At 37.8% G+C, this 15,983-nt stretch overlaps 1 protein-coding gene across 4 annotated transcripts in view; it reads right to left on the bottom strand.

Moving 5' to 3' along the window:
• The window catches only part of DCDC2 (doublecortin domain containing 2), a 55,764-nt gene that overhangs the window by 19,932 nt on the left and 19,849 nt on the right, over positions 1-15,983 (bottom strand). For all 4 annotated transcript variants that reach the window (XM_064703403.1, XM_064703405.1, XM_064703401.1 and 1 more), the window contains 4 exons: positions 15,778-15,909; positions 11,191-11,334; positions 10,323-10,377; positions 8,667-8,862 (listed from right to left, as the gene is read on the bottom strand). In XM_064703403.1, the coding sequence (XP_064559473.1) occupies positions 8,667-8,862; positions 10,323-10,377; positions 11,191-11,334; positions 15,778-15,909 (527 nt within the window). The remainder of the gene's footprint in view (positions 1-8,666; positions 8,863-10,322; positions 10,378-11,190; positions 11,335-15,777; positions 15,910-15,983) is intronic.

Below are 15,983 nucleotides of genomic sequence, written 5' to 3'. Positions count from 1 at the left end.
AACAAAATGTAAAAAATAAAAAAGTGGCTCATAAAATTGAATAGTTTGCTGTGAGCAAAAAGGAGGACATCTGTTTATGCCTGCATACAACATAATTTTATATTCTTGTTTTGTGTGTGTTTTGGGGTTTATTTAATTTAAAAGTATCTCTGTTGAACAAGATCCATTTCCAACAAGGAGCCACTGCCATCATGATAGTTCTGCATGTGTCTTCATGCCTGTGACTCCTGTCATCAAAATGCAATGGAATTGAAAACAACCTGCTAGCAATATACATATGAAACTGTTGAGAATATTAAAAAGTACATAGTTTTCTTTCCTTGATACTATTGCGGCCTCAAGTTTTTAAGCAATTGCTTCCTCTCTTTTGAAAATTTTAAATCTGTAGTATAATTTGGTGCCATTAGAGAATGCTGACATCTGATTACCTCAACAGAAACTGCAAAAGGTGCTTCTAGGCGTTGCCCTTGTATGCAGCACTCTCCCTTACTGATAGGAAATATGGTAATGCTGGAGCAAGGGAAAAGCTGCCATAGCTCAGTCATCTTTACACATCAACAGCTACAAAAATAAAGGACTGACTGTCATAATATAAGGATTTTTTCTTCCCTTTCCATGTTTTGGCCCTTCATCCCACTTACTCTCCATGTTTCTAAGCATCCAATGTATTAATTGATTTAAATTATAGATCATTAAGGAAGGCCATTTGCATTTTTAAATTAAGAAAGCAGTTGTCATTCAGCCACATTTTACAAATTCCATGCCTGTTACATAACTCAGCCTTCTCTTGAGTACAGTTGAGTGCTAGGGGCTAAACTGTCACTAAACAAATGCAAAAGCCCTGAAATGTCTGTCCTGGTCCCATCATTCCAAACGTTTACACCCTCCTACCAGGAATTAAGCAGCATGCTTTCCTGCTGATAAATCTGTATTTCCCTATTTAACATTTTGTGAAGTATTCACTTCCCTAAAAGCAAACCCAAAGAAACTTGTGTGTTTGAATAAAATGACTGCAAGGTTTATCATCATCTTAATTCCACACTGGCATTAGAATGCTCTGGCTACCACGATCCAGCACTGTAACAACACACACCTACAGCAAAAAGGGTTCTCATTTCTTCATACAGATTTATCTCCTACTATGCAAGGAATAAGCCAGCAGGTCTTGTAAAATCTCTGCAAATGAGGAGCTCTCTCTTTCTTCAGCAGTCTTTTCATCTGCTTTGACAATACCAGAATGATATGGTCTGTGTTTTAATGGCAGATAGGTTTTTAATCTTAAAAATTGTCAGCCGGAAAACACAGACAACAGTTTCAGCTCACAATGCAGAGTGGATATTCAGCAGCCCAGGTTTGTACTCTTTGGCAAGTTCATAATTTTACTGAAACCAATTCAGAGCAGGACAGCAATACCTGGGATTCTGTGCAGCTTTCCTTATAAATAAGGGTTGGCCTTTTTCTTCCTTTTCCTTAGCCAGTAACAAACCCAGGAAACTGAGATGACAACTAACTTCTAAGACCTCATAATACTCAAAAATAGATCTGAAAAACTGTGGAATGGGTCAGCCCATGCCCACTCTATGACTTGTCCAAATCAAAGAAAAAACTCAAACTCCATCTCAACCTCTAGAACTTCAAACTCTCTAAGTTCTTTTATAGTTTACGTAGAGAGTTACTTCACAAGCCATGTGACCACAATTAAACTATTGCATTTGAATGGAACAGGCTTTAAATAAGGGCTCTCCCCACCAAAAATTTTCTGCTACACTTCTGAATTTGCTACTTTCCTGATCAACTTCCTACACATACTCTTTACAGGATGTGGCACAAACAAAAAAATTAATAGGTTGGGGTTTTTTTTGGTGGTTTGCTGTCTTTTTTAAACCTCAAAACAAGCTGCTGATAATTAAATACACCTTTGGTGTCACTTTCATAAACTCAGATTCTGCTGAATTCTGAACCAGATTCACTAGTCTAAGCTCTAAATCTCACATTTCTAATTGCAATTGCTGTTGCATACAATATATTTAATGTTATTAAGGTGCCTGTGAGTGCAGTGGAAACCTGATCATAGCATTAATGTTGTTCCTCATAGGTTACAAACACAAAGCATCAGCTCACAATCTACTGGATTTGCCCTGAGAAGGGGTGAATGTAAGTCTTGCACAGAGCTTTCAACTCTAAGAAATTCTTTAATCATCTTGATTGAAGAGGATTATGAAATGGATCAGTTGTAATATAAATGTCATGCTGGTGAAATTCTCAGTGTATTAAAAAAATAAATTCAAATAAATATACAGCTAGCCCAACTAAACTCAGTTGGAAGATTAGGTTAAGACTTAAATACACTGGGCATAATTCTTCAGAAGAATTAAGAACCAGGAAACAATCACTTTCAAACAGTCTAACACTCAAGAGAGAATCCATGCAATGCTAAATTGGAAGGGGAAAGGACAGCAAAGAATATGGGATACATTTGCTACTATGAACGTCTTCTTTTTATCTATTTCCATACACCCCAAAATATGCATGTGTAAACTCACTATGCAGTTTATTGGTGTCAGATTAAAATTAATTAATCACTTATCAGTGACAGCCAAATGCAGCCAGCTAAAATGCCAAAGTCTTTTTTACTGTCCATCAGGAAAAAATAAAATTATAATAAAAATCAAATAAAATTCCCAAGATAGTGACAAATGCTTCCCTTACTCAATTCAAAACCTTTGAGTTTGAAGGACTGTTTTGGAATAAACTTCAAAGCCAATTTAGGAATTGCAATGAGCCTTCAGAATAGACAGTGGAGCTGTACTGATCAAAACAACATTTGGGTGTCACCATTATCACTGTGTTCCTGGAGCTGACTTCGGGTTCTCCACGAAGAGTAAATCTCCATTTCAGAATAAGACTCCTCACACTAAAATGAACCTGAAAATGTCATCATTCAAGGCAGCAAGGCAGCAATTACATACCTACTTCATATATCCAGTACTTCAGCACCCAGTCTAAACTAGATTTCTAATTTCACTGTCAGCTGAGAGAACAAACCAACCTGAATACCAGCTTGTAAGGTATTTTCATCAGCAGCCCCACTAGTCACACAGCCACTGAGGGGGTCTGTCTCACCCCAAGACAAGATGACAAACCAGGACAGAGCAAGGGAGATTCTCTGCTGACAGGGAGACTTTCAGAGCACTAAAAGCACACATTAGGAGAAGCTTCAACAGCCTGTATTCTGCCCTTTCAAGCTGCACTGGGTGTTAGTGCAGCTCTCCAGTGTATGGAGAAGTACTGAAAACAACAGGTGAAGCAGTGCCCCCAGAAAAGGGAATGCACCCTTCGCCTGTCCTTTGGATCCCAACACACTGTCCCAGCAGCATAAGTCCTTCCAAACCCGAAGGGAAGTGTGGCAGGTCCTCAGCAGACATGCAAACAAAGCATAAAGGCACAGGGTAAGTACAAGTATGCACACACCATGTCTCGCTGCCAGAGGAAGCCATGCCCACTTATTTGTATTCTGAAACCCAGAGGCCCAATATCTTTAAACATTAACTTCAGTGGAGGTTTTTTTTTGTTAGAAATGAAACAGCTCTTTGTTTTTTAACAAGATTTGTCCAGTTTGCCTGTTGGCTTTCTCTCCTGTTGGTTTTCTTTCCTTTTAACTAAATTAAAGATTCTTGTTCCACAGCTGTAGCACAGCATTCACATTAACTTGTAATGAATGCTTAAAATACAAAAAAAAGACAAAAAAAAAAAAAACCCAAACCAATATTCTTTGCTCTGTTGAGTTCTCAACACACTTCCATAATTTTAATACTAAGCACACTACAGTTGTGCAGGCTATGCTTAAAGGCTGCATGGCAATAAGGTGAACAAATTATGAAATGAACTAAGCATCTGAGCTAGTAAATAAAGGAAAGAAAAATTGTCTTTATGGTATCAAAATGACAAGGTAAAACAACAGCTAAAAGAATCCAAAGGAAAGCAAAAAACCTTGGGGGAAAAAATCAGAGCTGACATTAAAACTCACCAATCCCCCAGCTGTTAGAAAAATACAAAAATGAATCACCTGAGGATTGAAGTGGTGGTATTTGGGAAAACCCTGATGAAAATGCTGATGAGGGAGAATAAGTCTCTGATGAAATGACTGAACCTCTAGGTCCTCCTCTAAAAAGGAAGAGGTTCTAGAATTAAAAATTATACCCGTAATTAAGACTGAAGTGTTCAAAGGACCTCAAGGAGGTCAGAAAAAAACGATGGTCAGAACTACTCCCTGGATGCCTTGCAAGTGGCAAACATACAGGAAAAATATGGATGAAAACCAGAGAAGTCAGAGACTGAGGATTTGTTGAGAGTAAGTCTCTCAGGAGCAAGTAGAATATTGCTGGATGGAAGTGAAGGTATGGATCAGTGAAAAATGCACTGTCTGTCCATTTTTGCCAACTAGAAGAGAAGAGGGAGACTCCTTTTCCCTGTGATGTTACTGGGGGATCTAGGAAAATCCTCCTGGGGAAAAATTAATCATAAGAGATATTTTACTCTAAAAATTCTCAATTTTCTTGGGCTGTCCTTTCCTGATAAAAATCACTTTACCAGATAATTCAGGGCTGAAGATGAGAAGGAGTAGGAGAAGATAGAGAACTAAGAAATTCTGCAAAGAAAGGACGTCGTATGGTAAAATATTGACTCCCTGACAACATTTTCATACACTGATGTAATTCAACTTGATAAAACAGATATTGCATACAGAGGCATAAACATTCAAGTAGGGAAAGGCACAAGTATAACTATTACATTGATTTTATTAAATTTTCCTGAATATTGCAAGGTTGCTATATTTTTAATTTTATTTCCGTTAAAAGGCATGCTTGGTCTCTCAGAGTCTTAATAAAATCTTCTTTCAACTTCTCTCCTTTCCTACAACCTAAATTTCTACATGAGAAAAGGACCAAAATATGTAATTTACTACTTCCATATGCTGAAATTTGCACACACCATCCCCTTAATTTAGACCACTACTCACTGTATCATAAGGAACATTCTGTTAAAATATGTCCATCTAGAGCTCAGTAGTCTTTGAATGCTAGATAAAATCATTCCATAAGGCTAGATACTGGGAGCCAGGAGTCTTATTGAACCTAGGACTGAGCCTATCAATCAACCCCATTCAATAATGTGCAGGGCTGCATTTTGGGCAGGAGGAACAGAGGTCATGGAAAGTGCAGGACCAGCTTCTATACCCACGTGGTCATCTCATGAAATATTCACCCCTATTACAAGGTAATGTATGGACACAATACGGATTCATCCCAATCTCCGCAGAAGTCAATCCTACTATGTTAAGACCTCTATTGAAAGAAGCCCTGATAACATTAAAATGTTTTTCAGTAGGGTAACAAGACCAAATAGAGAAGACAAAGACAAGACAAAGAGGAGATGTAACACATAGTGAAGTGTTACAAGATCCCCAAGATGACCTTTCCTCTTGGGCAAGACTCTTTCATGACACAGTAAACCATGCTAGGGAAATGGGCTGGGAAACTCCATCCTGGAGAACAAACTTGGGTCTTTCAGAGGGGCCCAAAAACTCAAGTGCAAAGACTTCCTGAGTGCTGGGTGAGGACTTTTAAACATACTTTGCCTGAGACAGAAGAAGGATCAAAACACCCCTGAAGCAAAATTGTTGGAGATTTTTTCAGGGATGGCTTGGAAGGCAGCTGTGGGGGACAGGTTCTCACAGCCTGTTTCTGTAAACAGCAGAGGTTCTCAGGTTGTTTTTAATTACAAGTAAAAGTGACAAACATTTTGAGAACATTGCATATCAGAGTTCTCAGGCAGCTTTCTCATAACAAGTGGATGTTCTATCTTTGGCTGTTTTGGGAAAGCAAAAATAATTTTGAGAACCCAAATCTTGGTATTGAAAACATAAGGAGGAGTTGGTATGTTATCTCTGACCTATTGTGAGCTCAGATTTTGCAATATGCATGAACTTAATTAGCATGGTTATAAAAAGTGACTGATTGATGAATAAACCGGAGTTGATGCGGATCAATGAAAGGTGGGTCTTCTCCCTCCATCTTCAATACAAAATGAGCTGTGGAGGACAGCAGTAGCTTTAGGTACTCCCTATGCAGCTCTCAGGCAACAACCAGAGAACACTTAGTGAAAAGAGTGCAAGGGGGACATGTGAAAAAAACAAAAGCTTTCACAGAAAAAAACATACCTGCAACCATTTGAGGAGAGGAAAAGAGAAAGAAAAAATGTCACTAAGTGCTGGGAGAACTTTAGGCTTTATCACCTGGTGCATTATAGCTTATCAATTTACTTACCAGTAGGCCTAGAAAACACCCTTTGAAATACATGATTGATACAGGAGCTCAAATTTCACTGAACACCCCAATGGATGCTGAGAAATTAGGCAATACATTTTAAAAGAAATGGGGCCCACGCACCAGAATTTAATGGACAAAGTAATTTATGTTTTACTGCCAAAGTTTGTTTATGTTTACTTGGGGAAAGACAATGGACCTCACGCACTCTTGCAGTCACAGAACAGGGAGAAAATACTTCAGGATACAATATCTTTAAAGGAGAAGTTTGGCAACTGCCTGATGGGAATATTTGATCATTCAGGCCCACAAAAAGAGGCCTGAAAAGAATGAGAAAATTTATTCAACATCAAATGGTTTTAAACATGAACTGACAGGAATGAAATTGGTATCTGGACTGTTAGCTGTCATTAAAAGCAGGTATACTAATGCCAAAGCTGCTATTTCAGGGCTCTATAACTGCTTTTCCAGTCTTCCTGTTCCAGATTACACACAAATTGATGATGGATTACTCCTGACCAGCATGATGGTACAGCACTGGGACAGAAAGGAGGGTAAAAAAGGAATTTTTCATATTATTATGAAATTATTAATTTTATTATCCCCAAGCAAACAAGATGGTGAAACATGTGATGATTTGTTGATAAGCTTCTTTACACTTCATGCATCTGGATGGGATAAAAGGCTTCCCTCTGTATTATATGAGATAGACAAACGACAAGGACCATGGTGTAATGAGGACTTTTGCAATGCTGGCTTTCTGTCAAGGGCAGTCTTTGACAATGAGGGTTGGCAGGGCAAGGGATACTCCCACAGCAGCATGGCTCACAGCTCCTACAGCCTGCCTGGCCTGAGCTTCAGGTCACTCCATCTTGAGGTGTGATCAGAACAGAATGCACAAAAGACAACAGCTTTGCAGGAGGTGACCATTCAGAGTCACTGTAGGACCTTTTCTTTTAACCACTTCCCTACAAGCTGCCAAAGCTCTGACTGCAGTGGAGCTCCCACACTCCACTGAGTGACTGAGTCAGAGGTGAGTGAAAAGTCTTTAATTTCTCAAGAGTTAGAATCATAGAACAATTAGGGTTGGAAAAGACCTTTAAGATCATCAAGTCTAACTGTCAACCCAGTACCACCATCATGTTCACCGTTAAACCTTGTTCTCTAGTACCATATCCTTACTTTTTTTTAATATTTCCAGGAATGGTGACTCCACCACTTCTCTGGACAGCAGGTTCAATGTTTTACAATCCTTTCTGTGATGAAATTTTTTCCTAATAGCCAATCTATGCCTCCCCTGGTGCAACTTGAGGCCACTTCCTTTTGTCCTGTTACTTCTTACCTCAGAGAAGAGATTGAACCACACCTGGCTACAGCTGTCCATTCCCACTTTTACTAACAGGTCTTTATATATGGAGGTAAAATAGAGGATCACAGAGCTTCTCCAAAAGTACACTTGAGCTCATACTAGACAATCCACTGCCTTGAAGAGCTTCAACTAGTTACACAAGACCCACAAAGCATAGAAAAGCTGAAGCAAGAAGCAAACAGTCCTTCAATAAACTTAGAGGCTTTCCAACCAATTCTGTCAGCAGGTGGAGCAGCAACAGCATTACATACAGAGACATAAATATTTCTCTATTCATGTTCTATCTATCAAATATGGCTGTACATACATACATATATAATTTTTTTAATATATTCTAGCTCTTTAGAGAAATGAGGGGAAAGGGAATATCACACTATATGATAAGAATAACAGTTTCTCAAAGAGGATGTTTTTGCCTAAATTTGCAAACTGCTGCCACTGCTGTTACAGCACAGAGAAGGGCAAATTCTGAAAGGGCCTCCAGCAGCTCTGCTGCAGGATTAGTCACAGAAGCTGCCAGCTAACTGGAGCTTCTGTCTGTGTTCCTCCCCCAGGCTCCAGCTGTTTTGTTACACAGAGCCAGGCAGGCAATCAGGGATTTTCAGGGACAGCGAGGGGTCCTTTGAGAACACCAGCTCCTTTTCTTCAGCTTATTGCAGGGCAGAACAGTGGGAAAATGGTGAAAATATATTTATTTTCCTTTACCAAAAACATAATGATAGAACCATATGAGCTTAACTTCCAAGGTATATTAAAAATCATACACTGCCTCTTGTGCTCTGCAAATGAAGCCAGGAATGCAGTGGTGATGCTCAGGTGCATTTCCTAAGCAGAAAGAACTTTGGCGATTCCAGTTTCCCAGAGTAAATGGACAATTCAATAACTATTCAAGCATGTTATTCTACTATTTCACTGGTTTAACTGATGACCAAAAGCCACTTTACCACAACAGTGTTTATCTTAGTACTGACCATTATCCTGAAGGATTCCTGGGGAAGCTTTTACTGTCTGTTTTACTTTTGTAGAATGGTTAGAAAAGTGTCGTCTGAACACAGAATTCTCTGGATTCTGGCTTTTTTTGTCTTTCCTTTTGGGAAGCTGAGGCGAGGAACTGTTTTCTCCCTGGTCACCAGATCCAATTGTAGACTTAGACTGCCCACCATTTCCCTAAAAAGAAGAGGACATAATTATCAGTGGTGCAAATTAAAAAGCTTATTTTTTTAAATTTCATTAAGGACTGGTATCAGGTGTTAAGGATCTGTAATAATTTACAATTAGTACATTTAAGTGATACCTTAAATTATCCAGAGAAGTATAACTATCTTATGAACTTACTGTATGATCTGACCAATTACCTTTTCAATAGCTTCCAGGAGAAAAAATCACATATTTATTATAAGAAAATATTGTTTCATTTAATGAAAAGAATGGCTAGATGAATCTATGCATGCATGCATATTATATGCAGCTATCTCTCATCCATAAGTGTAGACAGCCACAAGATATAACACATTAATAGGACTTGTTAATATATCACTTTCTGTGTAAATGAAACCTGGGCATTATTCTAAGTGTCAAGAGAAGCTGGAGGAGAATGACAGCCTTCACAGGGCAGTCACACATTCAGTGGAATGTGAACAGAAACTTGTATGTTTTATTGCTTACTTCTTTTTAGTGGCTCCAGAGACTTGTTTTGTTTTGTTTTGTAAAGAGTGAACAGACATGATCAACTACCACAATTATAATGACAGACTGTGAGTCTGATTCCCTGCTGTCTTGTACAGCAAACTGCACTTGTGGAGAACTGGTGAAAACAGATATTTATATTCTGTTTTGGCACTAAAATTAAATCCACAGAGGACTCTTCCTGTAGCAATGTGGGGTTAGGCTCTTCTCCCAGTCAACAAGCAACAGGACAAGAAGAAAGGGCCTCAAGATATGCCAGGGTGAGTCAGGTTGGACATAAGGAAGGATTCCTTCACTAAAGCAGTGATTAAGCATTAGAACAGGCTGCCCAGAGAAGTGGTGGAATCACCATTCCTGAAAGTATTTAGGAAACAACTGGATGTGGCACTTGGTGCTATGGTTTACTCGACACGGTGGTGATAGGTCAGAGATTGAACTCGATGACCTTGGGGGTCTTTTCCAACCTTAATGGTTGGATGACTCATTTTGTACACATATAAATAGCTAAACAGGATACAAAGCAGTGAAGGATCAAGCTCTGTCTGTAGTGGTTACCTAGAATAAAACATATCAAAACATATCAAAACATATCAACCTTTGTGAAAGGTTCTGTGTTTTTTCCTTAAGGTATATAACTTGAATGAACGAATGAATAAATAAATAAATGTACAAATTATCAGGTTTATAGGAAAGACCTCAACCCAGCAGCTAATCTTTGCTATGAAGGCTTTTATCAAAAACAAAGCAGCCCTAATCACAACAATATTTTCTCAGATTTCTTCTGTCTAATTGACACTGCAAATAGCTACAGATTCATCAGGCTTTAATAAACATGCCACCACGTGGCTGTGAATTTTTTTCTCTTCAGATTTAATTAAGACACAAAGGACAGGGATTTTCCATCTGCCAGATTTTAGCTGAATTAGAAATTTGATACTTACGCTGCCTTTAGACTTTCGAGATCCCACAACTGGAGGTAGTACAGAGGTTTTGGAACTGCAGGAATAAGCCATATATTAGAATTGTGTGACCTGTCCCTGGCACAGACACTATGTATCTATAATCAAGGCAGATAACACCAAGATGTCTATGGCAACAGAGATAATTGCTTTTTTCACTGTGTGTTTTCACTAAGCATCACTTGTTCTGTTTACTAGACTATGTTTAAATGCATAATCATTAACTTATTCAACAAGTGCATTACCCCACAATGCATACTTTATATACCAAAACCTTGCAGAGCAGTATCCAGTGCATTACTATGTGAATTCTCCTTACAATTTTCATTTCTTTCCTCTTATTTCAATGAAATGGTTCCAAATTCTCATGTTTTCCAAAGGTACAAAAAGCACAAGTCTCTCCTTACACACACTCAATTTAGCACTCTATTATGTGATTGTTCTAGCCTACAAAAAATAGACCCAAACATAAAACAATCTTACTTAAGGGAGTATATATTGCACAAAACATTACTAACCAAGAGTAGACCTAAACTGCTGTAGCTGCACCTAATCTCATTCAGCTGTACACTTGTATTCTAAGGAAAAAAAATTAGTATTCCTTTGACTTGTATTAATTTTTCTTGGATGCTAATTTTGTGATACATGATCAAGGGAATGCTTATGAGATGAACTGTTCTCCTGAATTTCTATTTCTGCTTTTGTTATTTTTATCTCAGCTTTCTCAGAAGCTGACAGTGAAGTTTTGCATCCATACTAACTCATGCATCATTCTTAGAATAAGAATTTTTTACTTTACTATTGACACACACAAACACACAGGAGTGTATCACACACTTTTAGAACTTACCCCTGTGGCCTTCTCATTGTAGCTTTGGACAGCAGATCACCATATGGCAATTTCTTAAACTTTTCTCTACCCACTGCAACATAAATTTGCCCATTCTCCAAGTCTGACCCATTCTGAACAAGTTTTCCATCTACAGTGTAGAGTCTGAAAAATATGAAAAGGCTTATTATAATAAACCTTAACATTCAGTTAGCTGCATTAAGAGCACTGAAAGCTATGTTAATCTAAACTCACTAAATATATGTTGAGTTTCCAGATATGAAACCCAATAAAGTACAGCAGACACCATAAAATGATCAGCAACACAGTTTTTAAAAAAAACCCAACCAAGGAAAAAAAGAAAAAAAAATTACTTAAACTAATGAAGTATGAAGTGCTATAATAGAGGAAATACTTAATTTCTGGAAAAAAATAAATTTCTTTGTATTTCTAAGGTCTTCAATACCTTTTCCCTGTCATTTTGGAAGGAATCCATTCCATGAGTTCCTGACCCCCTCTCCTACCAAGTTCCACCTTCTATGTGTGTTCAGGGAACTATGCAGTAGCCCGGGAAGAACATGACTGAAAGTCCTGTCCTCCTAACACAGACCATGCCAATAACATTGCATTTATATTGTTACATTGTGTAGATCAGAAGGTTGGAACCTGACAGGAACAATAGGAAATACAGCACTATATTAAAACAAGAAGCCATGTATCCTGGGCACATATCAATAATGACTATGTCTATTACAACAGGTGGATTTTTACCATAATGACTTCTTTTTGAGAAGAAAGAAATGCATCTGGGACTGCTGGGGGGAATTTATTTCCTTGTCAAATTTTTGATTTTATTTTAGCACAGTCAAAACAGTGAGTAAGGAGGAACAATCAATAATAAATTAGCTCTTTCCTACAAAGCATGGTTCAAAACTCAACAATATTTATATTTAATTTAAAAGTCAGCAATAACAACTTTCATTAAAGTCTTAACTGCAGGAATGTTGAATGGCTATCTTAACTGCCCTTCTAGAAGCCTTCTAGCTATACTAGAGCTATACTATGTACGAATTTATAGTCATAAATTTCAACACAATGCAAGGAGATGTAAAAAAATACACACAACCATAATATGAACATTTGGGGAAGAATATCAGGAGGCTACCTTGAATACACCCTTGACTTATAATGTGCAAAAATTTTCAGTTTAAAAGAGAAAGAACTTTTAAAATTGATACATGTAGTGGCATAACCTTGAATAAACACAGAAGAAAATCATGCACTTTACTGAACCAGGAATCACAGAATATCTGAGGTTGAACAAGACGTCTGGGGACCACCCAGTCCAATCAGGCCTTGCAGAGCAAGAGCAACTAGAGTAGGTTGTTCAGAACTGTGTCTAGTTATGTTTTGAACACCTGCAAGGATGGAGACTCCAGTGCCTCTATAGGAAACACGTTCCAATATATAATGACCATTACTGTAAGTTTTTTTTCTTCTGTTCAAGTGAAATTTCCTTCTCTCATTTTGTGCCCATTGCCTCTTGTCCTATCACTGCGCACCAGTGAGAAAAGCCTGGCTCTGTCTTCTACACTCATTCCTACCAGGTATATACACACATTTAAAAGATCCCCCTGAGCCTTCTCTTCCTCACGCTGCAGAGTCCCAGCTCTCCTCACACTATAAGTATCTTCAGGCCCTTCCTCTCTGTGGCCCTTTGCTGCACTTGTTCCTGCATATCCATTTCTTTCTTACATTACCCTCATAAAAGTACCCTAATTTTTTGTGTGTCTTCTGCCATATGGGAACACATTTCCAAGTGCTAACACTGAAAATTTTGGAAGGTGAAATTGCAGCTATTTTAAATCTAGATCACATTGCTGCTTCCTTGAGAAGAGGTATGCTAACTCTGGAGCACCTCGTTTGTGTTACTCATATTTATTTCATAGAACAAACGTTCTACAGGCACGCCAGCAATTCAAAGAGCAATTTATGTTTCACTACCACTGAGTCAACATCAGTTACACACAAACAATGAAAATAAAACAAGCTATCAGAAAATCAGCAGGAAGCCTATTTCTGAATTAATCTCACTGTGTTCTGCTAGATTGCACTTCACTTTGGGAACTCAGGGGAAAAACCAGCAAATCAGTGTACCACAGTTTAAGAATTGCTTATATATTTGTATGGGGCTGCAGATATAGAGGGGTACATACAAAATAATGGGGGTTTTTATGTTCCTGATCTTTAATTTTGCTTGTGTTTTAATGTTATATTTAAAGTGCACAAGTTTAATCTTTAATTGCATTCCTCACCCTGAAAATTATAATCACAATAGCAAAATCAAACATAATCAGTCTCTGAAGATGAAAGCAAAATCAAAAATGTATTTTTTTCAAAAATGGATCTTGAAACAAATAACTAATTAAATGGCCTTAACAAGCACACACAATTTTGTGACACAAATTTCTGAAGCTACTTTTTTACAATTTTGGAATTTTGAAGCCACAATTTTCACCCACCCACTTTGCCACAACCATTCACAAACCAGCTAGGCTCTCTCTGGCTTGTATTATGTAACAAAAATGGTCACTACTTCTGAGAATGACCTAAGTTTGCCTTGTGAGATGTCAATGGACTTCCACTTTCCATCCTGAATCCAAGGTAAAAAGTGACAGCCAAAAGAAAGCAAGCATACAGGCTGAGAAAGGCAGCAAAGACACAATTCTGGGATAATATCCCCAAATTCCCAGCTGCTGATGCACCAAGTATCTGCCCATCAGATTGCTGCACCCCCTCCCCATCAACAATCTGACAGCAGAAAAGCTGCTTTCCCATCATCTCCCCTCTCATATTTCATGCTTGCATCTCTATTCTGATCAGGGTGATCAATAATTTCTTTTTTGAAAAGCCCCATGTGAAACTGTGAGACTTGGTAGCTTTTTAAGTCTTTTAATAACATAGAAAAGAAAAAGCTGCCCTGTATATAATGCAGGTTCTTGTAAGTCCACTTATGCTTCTTTAATGAGAAATTACATCTTTCCAGCGTCAGTGGTTTTACCAGATCTCCCCTAATGCTAACATAGTTTCAGTAAACCCCAGCAAGTAATGTGTAACTTACTAGAGAACTATGATCACTTTACTAATGGATTTAATATGTATTTCTAATATTTTAAAAGAAAATGAAAACTGAGTTAAAAGAAAACCAGCAAGGGGAGAACATTAAATAATTTAAAATGTCATGTACATTATCTTATTTTTGAAGGATTAAAGATGAGCACTGAAGAGAACTTTGCAAAAGGAATCTTAGTTAAATATTGAATGCTTTCATGTACAACATTCAGTTTCACCAGAGTGACACCAAGTAATGAAAATAAAATGTGAAAGATTTCTAAATGGCTAAACAACCTGAGAGCAGAAAGAATCGGTATGTTGTAAATGTCTTCTCTTGCTTTGTTCACTTCTGAATTACACTAGTGGAGAAACAGACCCAGAAAGCTTCAACACATGCAGGTTTACTTTACAGCAAGTGAAAATCCTTAGCAGCTAGCTAATAGGAGCAAAGAAGTTCAGGGCCGAGAGAACAAGCTTGATGAGAGCTAATATTCAACAGCATTACCTTAACCTTCTCTCACCCTTATCAAACGGGAAAGCAAGCAGAAGAACTAAAAGACTACCTTATCTGCACTGTTTTGAGAAAGATTTTGCAAGCTTAGCCTCAGACATTGCATAGGCTGTGAAGAATGATTTTCCACAAAAGGTCCTTTCCCACCTGATGAAGAGATTTCTAATGTGCTCTGCATGGGGCCACGCTGGAACGTTGATAATTTGCTTGCACACCTTGAGAGCACAGTTAAACTGCAATGTTTCTCACGGACATCACATCTATCATTTGGCTCTAAAACTTATAAAAACTACTACATTTTAGGTAACTTATTTTACATTGTAAAAGCCTTAAGGGACTGAAACCTGCCTATGCAAGAGGTCACCTCCTATTCCTTGGATACCTCAACAACTCAGACCAGCTGAGATACTGGAACTGACAAACCCCAACAACAACTTTGGCCTTGGTTTTTATTAAGAGGCTGAGGGCTGAATATGAAGCACATCCTTGTCTTGCCCCAGATATGCAAACCCCAGAGAATCTATAATATTCTTCTTGAAATTGTTTGCCCCAATGAATTTAAAGAACTATCAAAATTTAAAAGTAACACACATCACGTACCTCACATTCCAAACATCTTCACCAACTTTACCATGCTCATTTATTTCATTATGACACATAACTTATTTATTAGTACTAAATGTGTTGCAATATTATTGTATTATTACTGGCCTGCTAATTAAATAAATTAATAAATATTAATTTTAAATATATAACAGTTCAAGCAAATTGCAGTTATTCTTTTTATAATTAGCAGTAGAAATGAAATGTGAAGGTTACTTAGAGTCAACGTATTTCCACTTTGTGGCCTTCTGATGTATTTCAATTTTCTTACAGTGAAATTTCCGATAAAATAGGAATGACCCATTATATCTACCTATGGAGTTTTAGAAACACATTTAGGCATATAAAATGTATCTTGCAAGTATTTGTCTTCCTTATACCTGTGAACAGCTCCACTTCTGAGAGTAACTTTTCCTGTTGCCATTTCAAGAATATGGTCCCAGTGATTCAGTGTTTTCCTGGGAATGAGGAGGCGCACTGCAGGGCTAATAAGGTCTCCATTAGCAATCAGGCTGAAATAAAGCAAAGTAAAATAACTTGGAGGAGCATTTTAAACAAAGCTCACCTGAAGTGAACACAGTAGCAC

Source organism: Zonotrichia leucophrys, chromosome 2 (genome assembly GCF_028769735.1).
Source record: "Zonotrichia leucophrys gambelii isolate GWCS_2022_RI chromosome 2, RI_Zleu_2.0, whole genome shotgun sequence".
NCBI lineage: Eukaryota > Metazoa > Chordata > Aves > Passeriformes > Passerellidae > Zonotrichia > Zonotrichia leucophrys.
This window is presented reverse-complemented; position numbering and strand designations above follow the sequence as displayed.